We start from the raw sequence: 19530 nt of genomic DNA on the forward strand, positions 1-19530 counted from the left end.
TGAGATGAATGCAATTGTGTGATAGTTTGAGCATTTTTTAGCATTGCCTTTCTTAGGGATTGGAATGAAAACTGACCTTTTCCAGTCCTGTGGCCACTGCTGAGTTTTCCAAATTTGCTGGCATATTGAGTGCAGCACTTTCACAGCATCGTCTTTTAGGATTTGAAATAGCTCAACTGGAATTCCATCACCTCCACTAGCTTTGTTCATAGTGATGCTTTCTAAGGCCCACTTGACTTCACATTCCAGGATGTCTGACTCTAGGTGAGTGATCACACCATCGTGGTTATCTGGGTCATGAAGATCTTTTTTGTATAGCTCTTCTGTGTATTCTTGCCACCTCTTCTTAATATCTTCTGCTTTTGTTAGGTCCATACCATTTCTGTCCTTTATTGAACCTATCTTTACATGAAATGTTCTCTTGGTATCTCTAATTTTCTTGAAGAGATGTCTAGTCTTTCCCATTCTGTTGTTTTCCTCTATTTCTTTGCATTGATTGCTGAGGAAGGCTTTCTTATCTCTCCTTTCTATTCTTTGGAACTCTGCGTTCAAATGGGTATATCTTTCCTTTTATCCTTTGCTTTTCACTTCCCTTCTTTTCACAGCTACTTGTAAGGCCTTCTCAGACAGCCAGTTTGCTTTTTTGCATTTCTTTTTCTTGGGGATGGTCTTGATCCCTGCCTCCTGTACAATGTCACAAACCTCCATCCATAGTTCATCAGGCTCTCTGTCTATCATATGATCCTGCAATCCCACTTCTGGGCATTTATCCAGAAGAATTGCAATCAGGGCCTTGAAGGGATACTCAGTTCAGTTCAGTCACTCAGTCATGTCCGATTCTTTGCAACCCCATGAATCGCAGCACACCAGGCCTCCCTGTCCATCACAAACTCCCGGAGTTTACTCAAACCCATGTCCATCGAGTCAGTGATGCCATCCAGCCATCTCATCCTCTGTCGTCCCCTTCTCCTCCTGCCCACAATCCCTCCCAGAATCAGGGTCTTTTCCAGTGAGTCAGCTCTTCGCATGAGGTGGCCAAAGTTTTGGAGTTTCAGCTTCAGTCTAGCATTCTCATATTCACTGTAGCACTAAGTATTCTCAGTAGCTGATTCCAAGATTGAAAACAGCCTAAACAACCATAAAAGATGTGATGTATACTTTTAAATAGAATATTATTCAGCCTTAGAAAAGAAAGAAATTCTGCAGTATGTAACAACATGGATGAACCTTAAGAGCTTTACGCTAGGTTAAATAAACCAGTCACAGAAGGACAAATACTCCATGGTGCCACTTATACAAGGCACCTAAAATAGTCACAGGATCATAGAATTAATAATTCATAGAATCAAAGAGTGGAATGGTGGTTGTCAGGAGCTCAGAAGAAGAGGAAATGGGAATTGCAATCAACAAGTGTAATGTTTCAGTTAAGCAAGATGAAGTGTGAGATTTTCTGTACAGCACTATACCTAGAGACAATAATACTGTGCATAGCACACTTAAAATTTTGTTAAGAGAATGCTCTTTCCACAATAAAACAAAAAATCAAGTGTGTTGAGAATTTCCAAATAGAGAACTATGCATGGAGCCATATCCTAGAGGAGAATTTCACCTAGTCGAGGGCTTCCTCCCTGAGGAGGTAATATTTTCAATGAAGATGAAAAGATGAGTTAAAGTCAGCCAGAAAAAGTAGAGAGGAAAAGCATGAATGCCCTCCCCCTCTGATGTCCAGAGCCCCAGTCCTTCTCAGCACTGGAATTATGGGAAGCCAGAACCCAGAATCCCAGCGAAGGCCTTGTCCTTATCTCCCAGGCTGCCAGCTACAGCTTGCCTGCGGGCTGGCTCCCAGGGGCCTACAGTCCCTCCCTCAGAAACAGCCAATGGCACGGAATTCAGGGAGGCAGCTATTGGCAGCCAGTGAGACCCAGTGCTCACAGCTGAAGCCCCCGTGCAGAGGAGGAGTAGCGGGTTCATCTCTCTGCTTTCCCTCTTTGGGCCTAACTTGATGAAAAATACTTGGACCCAGAATCAGCAAAGTGCTGAATGCACAGATAGCTTCTGCTGCCCTCCTTCCTTGAAGATGTACGAGTAAGCAGATATGTCTGTTTTGTGAGTTTTTCCAGCAGCATTGAAGTGGCCTCCTGGCTGCCAGATGCCTCTGCTTCAAGCTCCCAGTGACTGATTTTCTGCCAGAGGTGAGGGCAGGAGTGGGGCAGCCAGCAGTGTGGAGACTGTATTGGAGCAAATTTTACCCTTGGAACAGTGCTCACTGTGTAGGCAGCTCCTTTATGAGACACACATAGAGTGGTCATCAGCTTTGGGGGTGGTGGTTGTATTTTACACCCACAGCATTTTAGTATTTCTCTTGAAAGTGGTTGGGTGGAGGGTGAAGAACATCCTTTTTTTGAAGCATAACAAATGCAAAGAAAAGTGCACACATTCTGCATGTATGGCCTGGTGATTTTCACAAAGTGGGTGCACATCCAGCACCCAGATCAAGATAACATCCCAGAAACCCTCCCTCTCCCCCCACCATACCCTGTTTCTAGTTACTACCCACCAAGGGCAGCCACCCCTCCCCCCCCCCCCAACTTCTAACATTGTAGACTAGTTTTGGTTTTTGAGTTTTAGGTAAATGAAATCACACTATGAATTTTTGTAGCTGTGGCTTTGTTCACTAATTTTCTGTTTGTGAAATTCAGTCATACTCCTTGTTGTTCTAGTTTATTCTCATTTGATAAAGTTTTATATGAATATATAATCATTATTTGTCCATTTACCTGTTGATGAGCATTTAGGTTGTTTTCCATCTGGGCTCTTAGGAATAGTGCTTCTGTGAACATTGATTTTTTAAAAGAAGTGTCATTCGTTTCTGTTGGTTGTGTCGGGTCTTCATTGCTGCTCGCAATGAAGCGTCTTGCAGCGAGTGCATGCTGCTCTGCAGTTACAGTGTGTGGGCTCCCCATCGAGGTGGATTCTCTTGGTGTGGAGCACAGGCTCTAGGGCACACTGGCTTCAGGAGTCGTAGCTCGCAGGTTCTAGAGCACAGGCTCATTACTTGTGGCACACAGACTCACTTGCCCTGCGGCATGTGAGATCTTCCCGGACCAGGGATCAAACCTGTATCTCTTGCATTTCAAGGTGGATTCTTAACCACTGGACCACCAGGGACGCCCTGAACATTCTTGCATATGTCTTTTGATGAACATATGCAACTTTTGGGGGGAGAATATTATACTTGTATTGCATGCATGCTAAGTCGCTTCAGTCATGTCCATCTCTTTGCGACCCTGTGGACTGTAGCCTGCCAGGCTCCTCTGTCCTTGGGATTTTCCAGGCAAGAATACTGGAATGGGTTGCTATGCCCTCCTCCAGGTGATCTTCCCAACCCAGGGATCAAACCCGCTTCTCTTATGTCTCCTGAGTTGGCAGGGGGGTTCTTTACCATTTGTGCCATGTGGGAAGCCCAATTATATATATTTCAAGTGTACAACATGTGCTTTGAGATACATAATTAGTTGTCTGTTGTTCCACAATAAATTTTCCCCAAATGTAAGAGCTCACAACAAAAATAAACATTTATTACTTCTTGCAGTTAAATGAATGAGAAATTTGGGAGCAGTTTGGAAAGACAGTTCAGGCTCAGGATCTCTTAGGAGGCTGGAATCATCTGAAGGCTGTACCTAGTCCAGTAGGACTGCTTTCAAGGTAGCTCACCCCTATCACTGGCAGGTTGATCCTGACTGTTGGTGAGCAGTCCGATTTCCTTTGCATGTGGACTTTTCTCCACATTGTCTCGGGGTCCTCATGACATGCTGGCTGGCGTCCCCCAGAGTGAGCAGTCAAAGAGAGAGAGCCATGTAGAAACAATATCCTTTTTCTAATTTAGCCTTGGAAGTCACATAGAACCCCTTCTGCCTCATTGTATTCCTTACAAGTGAGCCAGTAAGTCCAGCCCATACTCACGACTCCATTTAGAATGGGGAAGAGGCAAAGATTGTGTGGACATATTTTTTAAACCAGTAGCCCTTTAATATTTTAAAGCTTGGAATTTACCCAAACTGGGAATCTAAAAATAAGTTTACAGACATTCATAAAAGGATCTAAAAGAAATATATTCAACTCAGCCTCTCCTCTTTTATTCATTTAAAATTCTGTGAATATTTATAGGGCAGTTTTCAAGGTATTTCCTAAAAATAAGATGGCATAATAGAAAGTACAAAGGCTTCAGAGCCAGACATACCCAAGTTTGAATCCTGGGTTCACTACTTACTAATTACGGGTATTTGGGCAAGCAACCTCTTAGATTCTCAGATTCCTTCAACTTTAAAATAGGGAAAATCAATACAGCCTATCTCATAGTGTTCTGGAAGTAATTAAATGAGATAATGTGTATAAAGTGCCCACTATGGTGGTAGATCCCTTCCATTTGTTCATTTATTTTAAAAAGTAGTAACCATATATATTAACTGTTTAAAAGGAGCTATGATGAACCCTGTGAGAGACACAAGTATATATTATTCTACAAGTATATATTCTCATAGCACCCTTGACAGGCAGAATAACTGTAATACTACTGAGAAAATATTTAGTGTCTGGAACAAATATAGATACAATTTATTTACAACTAAATAGGGATTAAGTTTGGATATATGGAAATGGAAAAAATTTTGAGGGGCAAGGAAAAGACCAGAAGTATTACAGATTAGGAGTAATCACTTGAGTAAAGATAGAGCTAGAAAACCAGGGGGCCTGAACTGAGAACAAGAAAGAACTTCATTACTGATGTGGCTTGAATCCAGGGTAGGAAAGGAAGTTGTGGAAATAGGAATTGGAAAGATAATTACCCTAACAGAGTACCTGGAAAGGATTGAGAGAGCTCCATTCAGCTTTACACTCTGATGAGAAACTTTAAAGCCAATGACTTTTTTTTTTTTTAATTGGAGTAAAGTTGCTTTACAAGGTTGTATTCGTTTCTGCTCTACAGCAGAGTGAATCAGCTATGTGCGTACATATACCTCCTCTATTTTGGATATCCTTCCCCATTTAGATTACCACAGAGCATTAGGCAGAGTTCCCTATGTTATATAGTAGGTTCTCATTAGTTACCTGTTTTATACATACTAGTGTATATATGTCAATCCCAGTCTTCAAGTTCATCCCACTCTCCCCTTCCCCGTTTAGTGTCTCTACATTTGTTCTCTACATCCATGTCTCTATTTCTGCCTTGCAAATAGATTGATCTGTACCATTTTTCTGGATTCCATGTGTATGCCTTTAATGTAAAATATGTGTTTTTCTCTCTCTGGTTTACTTCACTCTGTATGACAGACTCTAGGTCCATAAAGTCAGAGACTTTTAAACCAGTTTTCAGGGCTGGCTACAAAAGTTAGGCAGTCCTAGCTACTGAAGGGTCTACTTGCCATGCTTTTCTTGGCTGGCTCCTGTAGAACCTTTGTGTCTCACTTTGTAAACAGAACTTTCTAAAACTGATCATTAAAGAACACTTCTTACTCTAAACCCAAGAAACTCAGTTTTTTATTTGGTATTCCCATTTTGGAGGCTGCATCAACAGGGAAACTGTTTTTATAGGCCCTTAGCTCACTATAAATGTACTTGTCAAGACTTGGCCAACTGGAATGGCCAGTTTATGCACTTAACTCATCTCTGTGTTTGACTTCCTCTTCCAGATAATAAGCTGTCCTCTCCACTTATTCCTCCTCAAGAAGGATGATCTGTTTAGCAGCTTTCACTTTTGTTACATTCTCCAGTCCCAGACAGTGATGATATTTACACATAAGACAGGGACATTTCTATGCTATGATGGCAGTTTGAAGGAAGTTGGAACTGGCAACCTTTCATTTCGAAGCCAAAGAAAAATAAACATGAATATTTCAGTTTTGCTGAGAATGGAGGCTAAAGAGAGAAGCAGAAACCCTTCTTCTAGACCTGCCATTCACTATATGGTATCCAAAGTCTTTATGTGCACAACTTATATCTTATCTAACACACCCTCTTATTTTGATGACGCTTATATGTTTCATCAAAATAGACATAGAAAGTGAAAAAAAGGTAGGGATTCCCTGATGGCTCAGATGGTAAAGAATCTGCCTGCAATGCAGGAGATCCAGGTTCAATCCCTGGGTCGGGAATATACCCTGGAGAAGGGAATGGCTACTCACTCCAGAATTCTTGCATGGAGAAGTCCATAAACAGAGGAGCATGGCGGGCTCTAGTCCATGGGGTCACGAAGAGTCAGGCACAAGTGAGCACCTAATACTTCCATCAAAATAGGCATGATTGTGACCATTTCTGGTGATTTTGTGGTAAAAATTGGATGTTTCATTTTATCACCCTCTTAGTTTACTCTAAATAGATTCTTGAACATGAAGAGAAAAGATGAGTTCTTGGCTTGGGATAGAATTCCCAGCCAAGCTTGGGCTGGACCTTCCGAAATAGCCACATAGGTGTTTTCACTCCATTAGGATAACACTTGGCGTCAAGGGAACTGTTCTGTGCACGGGTTCTCAGGGTATTCTCTTCCTCTGCTTTCTTCACAGGTGGGAAATTGGCAAGTGGAGTCCTTGCAGTCTCACCTGTGGGGTTGGGCTGCAGACCAGAGATGTCTTCTGCTCCCACCTGCTTTCCAGAGAGATAAATGAAACAGTAATCCTGGCTGATGAGCTGTGTCGCCAGCCCAAGCCCACCACGGTGCAAGCTTGTAACCGCTTCAACTGCCCCCCAGCCTGGTACCCAGCACAGTGGCAGCCGGTGAGTTCTGGGGTTACACAGTGTTGGAGCTTGTGTTTGCAGCAGGAGCCCAGGACAGGGGACTGTGTTGTCTGAGAGTGTTGTCCCATTAAAGGAACGTTCAAGATCTGCTCAGTCATGTCTGACTCTGCGACCTTGTGGACTGTAGCCCACCAGGCTCCTCTGTCCATGGAATTCTCCAGGCAAGAATACTGGCGTGGGTAGCCTTTCCCTTCTCCGGGGGATCTTCCCAACCCAGGGACTGAACCCTTGCCTTCTGCATCCCCTACATTGGCAGAGGGATTCTTTACCTCTTGAGTCACTGGGGCTTCCCAGTCCTCCTACAACCTTATTCAATTCAGATCTTTTCATTACAAATAGCAAGCTCTTTCTATTCTACCACCCACAGTGATCTCCAAAAGCAACTCAAATGACCCATCTCTTAACCTGAAGATATTCCTGACAAAGTTTCCACTGAGCTAAAGAAAAATTTTTTAAATAAGGACTGTGTGGTGGGTAAATTTCCTTAAAGCTAACTTGTCTGAATGTGTGCTCTTTCTAGTTTTTTTTTTTTTTTTCTGTTTAAAATTCTAAGAGATAAAGATACCAGGAGATGGGTTTTCTTTTCTTTTTTTTTTTTTAAACATAATTCCTTAGCAAAATAAGATGTTAGAAATCAAGTCAATTCCAGACTTTTAAAATTTTCCTGATCCATGGGGAATTGTCATTTTAAAGCAAGGGTTGGCAAACTGCTGCCCAAAACCAAACCCAGTTCATGACCAATTATTGTAAATACCGTTTTTTTGGAATACAGCCATACTCTTGCACTACATGGGCATAACTGCTTGGTTGTGACAGAAACTATATGGTCCCCAAAAGCTAAAGCATTTACTCTACCTCTTTACAGAACAGATGGCTGACCCCACTCTAAAGCATTTATTATAATAATAAAAACACAATTATTTTATCCTCATATCCTATCTAAAATTAATATATATTTATCAAACTAAAGTAACTTTTTTTGCATGCCTTTAAAAAACATAGGATTTTTTTTTTAAAGAAAACACTTTCCTCCAACTAATAAAAAAAAAAAAGAAAACACTTTTAATCTTACAGTGCAGTACCTTGAAAAGTACAGTAGTACAGTACAACAGCTGGTATACAGGGGCCAGCATCAGGTGAACAGGCAAGAGGAGTTACTGACAGAGGAGGGAGAGAAGGTAGAAGATGGGAGAGCTGAAGGGTCGTCAGCAATAGGAGATGGACAGCAAACTGCAATTTCACTCACACCTTATGAAAAGACACAAGATTTTAGATTGATTACTTGGATAAAATCTTACTGTGCAATTGCCTTCCTATTAGAATATCCCTCATAGTTTCAAAGTGACCAAAAAAAAAAAGTCATAGAAAGTAAGCCTGAAAGGTGAGGGAGATATACATCCCAGTTTTACTGAAACAGTTTTTACTCTCAGAAGTGCCCCAGTTAGAATGATAAATGATGCAGTCAGTCATCAGACTGAGAAGGAGAGAGAAGGCAGTTTTGGTGATGAGACAAGGAGCTGCCATTTCCACGCATCCTCTGTGCTTCTTCAAACCAGTGGACAGGACCCCTTCCTTCCTCCTTCCCTTTCCTGGTTCAGTCCCCAAAGAATCAAATAGTAATAAGTGAGCAAAAGACTAGGTGTAAAGCATCTAGAAGCAGGCATGGACACTATACTGTCCATGTCCGCTTGGATAAATATCCTTTTAGAACCTAAATGTATATGATTAAGTTCATAACTTCCATGCTACTGTGTCATGTGAAAATCAAGAGAATATTATGTACTTTGAATACTTTGTATACCATTGTTCTGTTGAGAAATATATATTATTATACACCTAATTGAAGTTAATCCTCATAACAGGCCAGTGATAAGGAGATTTTATTGTCTTCATTTTAGTTTTGAGGAAACTGAGGCTCACAGAACTAGCAAACTTAGGAGTGGACATCAACCCAGTTTTATGTGATCCTTCCCATGGTACCCCATTGTTGGAAACCACTGTGGCAGAAAAGGCCCTCAAGGGATTACATAGAAGCCCCCTTGTTTTATGGATGATGTAACTGAGACCAAGATATAGTTTTGCCCAAAATCACAAAGCCTAATCCAGAACGATGCTGAAGCTGAAACTCCAGTACTTTGGCCACCTCATGCAAAGAGTTGACTCATTGGAAAAAGCCCTGATGCTGGGAGGGATTAGGGGCAGGAGGAGAAGGGGACAACAGAGGATGAGATGACTGGATGGCATCACCAACTCGATGGACATGGGTTTGAGTAAACTCCAGGAGTTGGTGATGGACAGGGAGGCCTGGTGTGCTGCGATTCATGGGGTTGCAAAGAGTCAGACACGACTGAGCGACTGAACTGAACTGAACTGAATCCAGAAACCCAGGTCTCCTGATTTCTGGTGCATTTATACTTTTACCTTTAACTATACTCCGGCTCCGTACTGCACCACTAACTTATGGCCACACTAAGAAAGGATGAGGAATCAGCCTAGATCAACCTCTACTGTTGAAACTAATTCCCTGTATTTTTAGTTTGTGTTGCCATTAATTACCTAATAAGTTCTAGGTAAAATGTTTATTGAATAATAAAATGAATGAAGAGATCAATAATACCACCCACAAACCCTGAAATGTTTTTACTTTATATCCCACTGATGGGTTTGTTTCATGATTGTAGGTCATAATATTGATGATGAAAGTCAGTGAGGCACAGCCTTTTTCAGTAGTTGCACATGATGCTGAGTAATGTCAGGGACCTATGCTGTTCTTTCAGTTTTTACAGCACATCCATATACATGGTCTCTTTTGGTCTATTGCCAACATTACCACCCCCATGCCCAGCGGTCCTATTGAATCAGTGGATTTCTAAAGAGTCAATTATTCTTCCATTGTCCATTGACCTTGGGCCTGTTAAGATATGTATTTATTTTGAAAGCTTTCTATTTCATTTCATTAGGAAGAAGCCTTTGAGATAAGTTGGATTTAAATTCACTTTTCAGATCAAGGAAGTAATAGTAAAGAACTCTTTGAAGTCTAGCCAATGAACCACTGACTATACTTTATCAGGACCTTTAAAAAGGTCTTGTTTCAAACCCAATACATAATCATTGTGAAAAATATTCAATCATAATGAATAAAGAGCATAGAAAGTGAAAGCCGCTAGGGATTCTATCTTCCACAGGAAAATTCCTGTTAAACACTTGATACATAGGAATCCTTGGTCACTTTTAGGAACCTCTCTGAACCTAGAGAAAACAATAGACTATTCTTCTTATATTATTTCCTAGGATCTTACATCTTTAGTTTTTTAGGCAAAATCAGCTACCACTGACCACTTATTCGGAGAAAGGAAGTCATTGTTTATGATTATGGAACAAGTCAGGAATAATTTAAACATCTCCAGTCTAATTAGCAGTTGTCCTCGGACACCACTTGGTTGAGATATCAGCTATTGACTATCCATTTGCCTGGTCCCTTGGCAACCCTTGCTGGGACAGGGGACCCTGTAGTACACAGAAATGTCTTTTCTATTCAGCTGCCTAGATGCACCAGGAGAGAGGGCTGAGGTCTTTCATCCTTCAACAGCCAATGTACAGTTTTTTTCTTACAAAAGAAAAGGAGAGGGTAGATCAATGCTTCATTTAAAGGAAGACAGATTACATCCTGATGAACACTGGCCTGTCTGAGGGGAGAAAGTCCCCCTCCTTGCTCTTTGAATATTGGGCTACCACTGACCTCATGCATATTGCATATGCTTTTCTTTCTGGGGGAAAAAAAACATAAATTATGTTAAGTTGTCATTTACCAACTAGGAATGCAACCTCCTTTGTCCTTCATAGAGCATTTACTAACAAGTAATATGTAGCCAATATTTACACATTCTACAGGTCTGAGAAGTCCAAGGATTTATGTTAATATTTTAGTTTAGAAATAGTTATGCCAAAATGAAGCACAAATCTAATTCCTAATTCTAGCTTTGGTTTTTTAGGGTTCCATCTTTATTTCATTTCTACCTCTTAGTCCCTACTGCATCTCTTGGTTTTCATCTTTGGTCTTGTGTGAAGGACTCAATATTTATCAATTTAGCTATAATGGCTCGTTGAGGTTTTATGGTTGACTTGGGGCCCCAGTCCATGAGGTCGCAGAGAGTCGGACATGACTGAACAACTAACACTTTCACTTTTGAAACACACATTTCATGCATTAGTCTCCTGAATCCTTTATAATTTATTAAACATGCACCCACACTCCTGCTTCTTCTCCTCCTCCTCCTCATCTTTCATGTTGACTATATATATTACTTCTAATTCTTTTTATTGAAGTATAGTTAATTTACAATGCTGCATTAGTTTCTGGTATACAGCAAAGTGGTTCGGTTTTATATATTTTTTTTTCAGATTCTTTTTCATTATATGTTATTACAAGGTAGTCCCCTGTGCTATACCATAGGGCCTTGTGTATGTATCTGCTAATCTCAAAGTCCTAGTTCATCTCTCCTCTAAACCCTGCTATCTACTTCAGTAACCATAAATTTGATTTCTATGTCTGAGGCTATTTCTCAGTTTTGTAAATAAGTTCATTTGTATCACTTTTTGGATTCCATATATTAGTGATATCATATGGAGAAGGCAATGGCACCCCACTCCAGTATTCTTGCCTGGAAAATCCCATGAATGGAGGAGCCTGGTAGGCTACAGTCCATGGGGGTCGCTACGAGTCGGACATGACTAAGCGACTTCACTTTCACATTTCAGTTTCATGCATTGGAGAAGGAAATGGCAACCCACTCCAGTGTTCTTGCCTGGAGAATCCCAGGGATGGGGGAGCCTGGTGGGCTGCCGTCTATGGGGTCGCACAGAGTCGGACACAACTGAAGCGACGCAGCAGCAGCAGTGATCTCATATGATATTTATCTTTGACTTTCTTCACTTAATATGATAACTTCTAAGTCCATCTACGTATATTAATTACTTTTTATATATCTCATGAGAGATCATTTTCACATGTATGTTACACCACCGTGATTGAGAACCTTTGATATATATGCACGAGTAAGTGTGAGACACCTTGATCATGACAGTCTTTTGTGAGGATTTTTTCTTTGACTCTCCATCAGTTCAGTTCAGTCACTCAGTCGTGTCCGACTCTTTGTGACCCCATGAATCGCAGCATGCCAGGCCTCCCTGTCCATCACCAACTCCCAGAGTTTACTCAAACTCATGTCCATCGAGTCGGTGATGCCATCCAGCCATCTCATCCTCTGTTGTCCCCTTCTCTTCCTGCCCCCAATCCCTCCCAGCATCAGGGTTCTTTTCAATGAGTCAGCCTCTTCACATATGAGTGGCCAAAGTATTGGAGCTTCAGCTTCAAGCATCAGTCCTTCCAATGAACACCCAGGACTGATCTCCTTTAGGATGGACTGGTTGGATCTCCTTGCAGTCCAAGGGACTCTCAAGAGTCTTCTCCAACACCACAGTTCAAAAGCATCAATTTTTCGGTGCTCAGCTTTCTTCACAGTCCAACTCTCACATCCATACAAGACCACTGGAAAAACCATAGCCTTGACTAGACAGACCTTTGTTGGCAAAGTAATGTCTCTGCTTTTTAATATGCTATCTAGGTTGGTCATACTCGTTTCCTTCCAAGGAGTAAGCATCTTTTAATTTCATGGCTGCAATCACCATCTGCAGTGATTTTGGAACCCAAAAAGTAAAGTCTGACACTATCTCCACTGTTTCTCCATCTATTTGCCATGAAGTGATGGGACCAGATGCCATGATCTTAGTTTTCTGAATGTTGAGCTTTAAGCCAACCTTTTCACTCTCCTCTTTCACTTTCATCTGCCATAAGGGTGGTGTCATCTGCATATCTGAGGTTATTGATATTTCTCCCGGCAATCTTGATGACTCTCCATGGTCATATCATAAAGTCAAATGGCTTAGTCAGGCCGTCATTCCTCCGCATGTCTGCCCCTTTACATCTCTGACTCTGGTTCTCCCATCCCTGCTTGTACATTGCTTCTGCCCACACTTCTCTCTGCCTACCCACAGTTTTCCTCCTGTCTACCTGTCAGAGCCCCCAGGAGTCCCACGTCTCCCACCAGGACTCCTCTCCTGTCCTGCTCTGCAGCCTCATGCCGTTCAAGGTCAGTGCTGCTCATTTAACAGTGAGATCGCGCAGTGCTTGGGCAGGTGAAGCATAGAGAAGGATGCAGAAAAGTACATGGCACGTGTGCCTGTTCATTTATTGGGCACTTGGTACATTTCAGAAGCTTCTTATTCTAATAAGAGCAGCACTTACTATGTATCAAGTGCAGCATCAAGGCACTTAATTTTATACTCAACTCATATAGTCCTCAGTAGCTTTAATGGGATAGTTACTACTATGATCCCCATTTTACAGATGAGGAAACTGAAGCACTGTGAGATTAATGTGAATTCGGATTTTATGTAGTAGAGTTCATTCTACTGAGCTTCATTTTCCCTTTTAAATTTTTTGTTTGTTTGTTTGTTTTTGGCTGTGCTGGGTCTTCATTGCTGCACGCAGGCTTTCTCCGGTTGCAACGAATGGGGGCCGCTCTCTAGTCTTCTCATTGCGGAGCTTTCTCTGGTTGCGCTCACAGGCTCTAGAGCACTGGCTTTAGTAGTTGTGGCACATGGGCTCAGTTGCCCCTGCAGCATGTGAAATCTTCCTGGATCCAGATGGAACCTGTGTCCCCCCCACGTTAGCAGGCAGACTCTAAACCACTGGAGTCCCAGGGAAGTCCTTCATTTTCTCTCTTAATCCTTATAGCAACCCCCTGAGTAAACAAGGCTCAGAGAAGCTGTGCTTGCCCCAGCTCACACAGCCCGTAAATGCAAGAGAAGTCTGTGTGCTTCAAAACCCGTTCTCTTTTCCACTGTGCTGTGCATCATTCCCAGAATGTCCTTGCTGTTTGCTCTAAAGTATTAAAGCGTGAGGAAATCTGATATCAGCCCTAGTATCAGTTTAGGTAAAAGTCAGGATTTGTTACCTTACCCAGAGTTGTTCATCTGCGAATGGCTCCTACTGCTGCTATAACAAATTACCACACACTCAATGGCTTAGAACACCATGAATTTATTATCTTACCTCTTGGGAGGTCAGAAGTCTGAAACCAGCTCCTACTGGCTAAAATCAAGGTGTTGATTTTAAAATCAGGTCTTCATTCCTTCTTGAAGCTCTACGGGAGGATGTGTCATCTTGCTTCTTCCAGCTTCTAGAGGATCCTGGCTTCCTTGGCTCATGGCCCCTTTCTCCAGCTTCAAAGCACTTCACTCCAACCTCAGATTCTGTCCTTATATCCTCTCTGTCTGACTCTGATCCTCCTGCCACCCTCTTATACCATCAAGACTACATCAGGCTCACTGTGATAACCCAGGTAATCGCCATGTCTCAAGAGAGTTAACTGAATCCCATCTACAAAGTCCCTTTTACCAGGTCAGGTCACATGTTCATGGGTTTTAGTGATAAGAATATAGGTATCTCTGGGGTCATGACTCAGCCTACTACAGTCTGCTAGACTGTGGGCTGACAAGGCCTATTAGTCTCCATTAGCACAAGGTCCTTGAGATTCAAAGTTTGCTTTCTACTGCTCTTCCTCTTGTCACTGTTTTTGAGCCTTATATGCATCAATCTCTTCTTTGCTTTTATTCTAAAAAATAACTTTAAAACAGAAGTGAGAAAAAAAGAGAAAGATGCAGGAAAGATTAAACTGCAATGAGAAACTCCACTCTGAAGCATCGTTTATATTTATCTATATTACTTGTGTTTTATGTGCAGGATTGTATCCACCCACTGTGCATACATATTGCACGCATCTGTGTAGAGACTGAAAAGTCACCACAACCCCTATTTTCCTCCCTTGCTTAAAACTGTGATTATGTGGTGATTTCCCTGTAAACCTTCTTTTTCTTTCTTTTTTTTTTTAATCAGGGTTACAATTCAAAATGCCTGTAGTTTAGCTATGTAAAAAGACATATGAGAGAAGAGGCCCTGCTGGTAATATTCAGGAAAAAAAGAGAGACTTTTAATGATAACCATAAATGCTTGTGAATTAAATTTTTCATTTTCTAGATCTAAACACACCACACAGAGAAGAATAACTTTGGTCTGGATTAGAGGGCTGAATTCTGGCAGAAAGAGTCAATGTGGTCATCAGTTTTGTTATATACCAGTGACTAAGATGTAAATCCTCATGAATCAGAGACATCTTGATTTAAAATGTTGTATCCAGAAAGGAAAACAAAAAAGCCTATTGGAATATTTATCTTATTTTTAGTAGTGTACTTCATAAAGAAATGGGTGTATGATACCTGGTAGCTCAGTGGTTTAAAAAAAAAAAAACCTGTGCCAATGCAGGAGATGCTTGTTTGATCCCTGGATCCAGAAGAGGACCCCTGGAAGAGGAAGTGGTGACCTACTCCAGTATTCTTGCCTGGGAAATTCCATGAACAGAGGAGCCTGGTGGGCTACATTCCAGGGCGTCACAAACTGTCAAACACAAGTTGCAACTAACAGCAAATGCTATCCATGCTCCACGTAGTAACAGGACTATTAAACCCAGAAGATGCCCTGCACACTCCTTGTACTTCCAAGATTAAGAAAGCTTAATTCATATTAGATGACCAAGATAATTTTAATTCACAAAATGATCCAGATAGAAATTCTGTTTTTATTTAATAATTTTATTTAGTAAGTGAGATTCCAGTCCTCATGTTCTTTGTTTTTCTGAGCCCTCCTGCAGTTTGACTCAGTTTTGACCCCTGTTATATACTAAGCGCTCTCCCTAACTGCCCTCTGAACCTCTCAGTCTCATATATCACCAAGTTACCTCCAACTACAAAGGTCTAACACCAATCTTGATAACACACCTATCTGCCACCTTCCCCAGCAGACCTGATCTTCCCTCATGAGCCTGGTACTGTGAGTGACACCGCTGTCTAGCCTATCCTTTCGTGAGAACCTGGAGCTATCTCAGCCTCATTTGTCCTTCACGCTCATTCAACACACGTGTCCTGTTGATTCTACTTCCTGTATCTCCCCAGCCCCCATTGCTCTCTTCCTCTCACATCCTTCTTTCACTGCCTTGGTTTCAGTCCTCACGACTGGCCAGACCATTATAAAACATCCTTGTACTTGGTGTCCCTGTTCAGTCTTGCCTAACTCTGCTCCAATGCTTCATAACCTGGTATCATTGGTTTTTTACTACAGGCCCTCTGTAAAGCCTTTAAAATATTAACATGTGCCTGGAATCCCCAAATAAGTGAATGGCATGCACAGATGTTTAGACTTATTTTGGACCAGGAAACCTTGCACACCTGTGACTATCTCACAGGGCAGTACTCGTTGGAACCCATTGGCCTTTGCTGCCTGAATTAATTTCTACAAATTAAATCATGTTACCTCCTGCTTTAAAACCCTTAATGACACCCCAGAGTCTTAAAAGTATATCCAATTATGTCCAAGGTCCTTCACTTTTGGCTGCTACTCAGTCTTGTTTCCCAACTACACATCCCCGTGAACTCTAACCTCTGTCTTCTCAGGACTGCTCAAAGTGTGAATATGCCATGTTCCTTCACAGACTATCTGCACACACATGGTCCGACTCTGCCAGCACTCCTGTTTCCCTGGCCATCCACTCCTATGTCACTTCCTCCGCAAAGCCTTCCATCTTTTCCATAAAGACTGGGTTGCACTCTCCTCTTTTGTAAAACTGATCACATGCATGCTGCATGCTAAGTTGCTTCAGCCGTGTCCAACTCTTTGTGACCCTATGGACTTGTGGCCCACCAGGCTCCTCTGTCCATGGGATTCTCCATCAAGAGTACTGGAGTGGGTTGCCCTGTCCTCCTTCGGGGTATCTTCCCAACCCAGAAATTGAACCCACATCTCTTACATCTCCTGCATTGGCAAGTGGGTTCTTTAACACTACTGCCACCTTGGAGGCCCAAAACTAATCTCACTTTATGGTAAAGTACAGGGACTGAACTGCAGATACCTGAAGCAAAGTGACCATCTCACAGTCATCTGTAGTCCCTAGCACCTAAGACAGTGCCTGACAATCAGCAAGTACTCAGGAAATGTTTGAGGAAAGAATGGATGAGCAAATGAAGAAAGGCATGAAATGAATTTAGAATCTATTAGCAGAGCACATTATATTAAAACTGGAAAGTTGACCTTAGAAACAGAATGTGGATATCACTTGTGTTGGGCTCAATAATGTGACTTGAGGTGCCAAGGAAATAAACTCAGCTCCCAGTGAATTGAACTACCAACATAAAACCAAAAATGTCAAAGGAGGCAGAATTTATGACTGTGCTGATCATAGGGAAATCTTTAAAAATTATGGACACTCAGGTCATTATATTTTTGTATAGAAACATAACTTTTAAATATTCCTCATATTGTATTGTTTTTACTTTTCTTATAAAACTAATGAATCCATGACCTTATATCATGAAATATGCATGGCAACAAGGATAAGCAATATAAATGCTATTTTGGGTTATTTATTCTGTTTATGGCATATATTTTAAAACAATACCCATTACCAGAGATCTGCTTCTTCATACCACAATATTATTTTCAATGATGATTCATAAAGCAAACATTTTTCATTTTGTTTTATTAAATTTCTCTTGCCACTCCTTTTTAAATATTTTTCTCCTTTGCATTCTGCCTCTCACATCAGGACTGTCAGCCTCACCAGGTAACCTTGACCTGTTCACAAAGTCACCACAGACTTTGAAAGCTTTATTAATTTGAAATTTCATCTTCTACAATTTTTTTAAAAATTTGAAAACCACCTTTTCATCAGTGTACACACCAGAGAAACTCTTTGAGCAAAGATGAGACAAGTATTTAAAAGCCAAATCCCTGATGACATTAACCCAGCCAGAGGGTTGTCTTCCATCCCTGGAGGGTCACAGTTCCCAGAAGAGCACTCACTGCATCTGGCTGAAACCCATCAATGACTGATGTAGAAGCAGCATCTGGCTGATGATAAAACAGTCTGATAAAAGGTGGATGTTCAGCCCATCAGCTGAATGTTTGTTTTACATCTTTTCAACATCTGGCTTTTTGGCTCTTTTGTTCATCCAATCATCAGTTCAACAAACATTTATGAAGAGTACACTCTTTGCCAGATGCAATAGTAGGCACTGGGGAATAGAAAAATGAGTGTGTTCCCTTTCCTCAAAGTCACATAATCCTGTGTACATGTAGGGAGGTGGAGGGAAAGATCAGGGCCATAAACGACCAGCCCTAATTGGGGAGGTGCAGCACCCTTCCAGATCAAGGTGGGGTAGGAGGTGACGTCATACCATGAGGCAGAGGGGTTAGAAGAGGCTTTCCTGAAGCAGTGGCCTGCGAGCTGAACCTTCAAGGGTGTCCTGGAAATTTCTGGCTGGACAGAGAGGTGAAGGGCATTGCTCCCATAATGAACAATGTGGTCAAAGGCCATAGCACAGGAGGTATCTGTGTGCCCAGAGAAGGGCAGATTGTCCACCACAGCTAAGGCAGAGGCCATGGCAGGCCAGCAAGACATGTGCTCGGGAAGCTCAACACAGATGAGAGTGTGAGGGCCCTGAAGGACATTATCACCAGTCTGACTTTATCTTCAAGTGTTGAGACTTTCCTGCAAGTTGTCTATGTAGCGTGCACACTAAGTCACTTCAGTCATATCCCACTCTTTGTGACCCCATGGACTGTAGCCCACCAGGCTCCTCTGTCCATGGGATTCTCCAGGCAAGAATACTATAATGGTTGTCATGCCCTCCTCCAGGAGATCTACCCGACCCAGGGATCAAACACGCATCTCCCTCGTTTCCTGCATTCACAGGCGGGTTCTTTATCACTAGTGACACCTGGGAAAGCCCATTTCTATCCAAATTAAACTTCAAAATAACAAGCTGATTGTTTTTTTTTGTTTGTTTGTTTACTTTTCTTGCAGGTATTTTGTCATCCAGTTATCACGGAATTCCGTACAGTGTTAGGGGGAGTCTTCTGAGGGTTTGGCCCTTAAATTAGGTCCTATCTGAAAAGTGATATCCCAGCTCTGATATTTTGAGTGGTTACACTCTATATACATTTTATTACATCTCCACCCTTAAAATGAAGCCAGTTATCTTCATCCACTTCCTTAGTTGGAGAGAGAGAAAGTTTACCTGCGTCTCTTCCTTATCGTCGCATTCACTAAGATGCTTAAGTCTGAGAGCGGTTCTCATTCCGGCACCTGTTTATTTTGGAAGCATTTAGTCAAATTGAAAGAACCCCCATACACCTTATGTGATACTCCAAACAACCAGTGGTTCTAACAGAAGCTGCTCTGGGTGTCAGGTCCCCACGCCTGCCCTGTCTACCCCATGTTTATTTTATTCCCATTGGAAATGGTGGAGAGGCATTCATTTAGAGTGATGTTTCTGAGTCCTTGTTCAGATGCTATGATGTATCCAACTCTTTGTGACCTCATGAACTGCAGCATGCTAGGCTTCCCTGTCCTTCACTGTCTCTCAGCATCAGGGTCTTTTCCAGTGAGTCAGCTCCTTGCATCAGGTAGCCAAAGTTTTGGAGCTTCAGCTTCAGCATCAGTCCTTCCAATAAATATTCAGGATTGATTTCCTTTAGGATTGACCCATTTGATTTCCTTGCAGTCCAAGGGACTCTCAAGAGTCTTCTCTAGCACCACAGTTCAAAAGCATCAATTCTTCAGTGCTCAG

General features: G+C 41.8%; 1 protein-coding gene across 1 annotated transcript in view; it reads left to right on the forward strand.

Moving 5' to 3' along the window:
* Positions 1 to 19530, forward strand: part of ADAMTSL1 (ADAMTS like 1) — a 505479-nt gene that overhangs the window by 315802 nt on the left and 170147 nt on the right. Inside the window, 1 exon segment of the mRNA XM_043486937.1 lies at positions 6558 to 6768. Within this exon segment, the coding sequence (XP_043342872.1) occupies positions 6558 to 6768 (211 nt within the window).

Source organism: Cervus canadensis, chromosome 14, assembly GCF_019320065.1.
Source record: "Cervus canadensis isolate Bull #8, Minnesota chromosome 14, ASM1932006v1, whole genome shotgun sequence".
Lineage (NCBI taxonomy): Eukaryota > Metazoa > Chordata > Mammalia > Artiodactyla > Cervidae > Cervus > Cervus canadensis.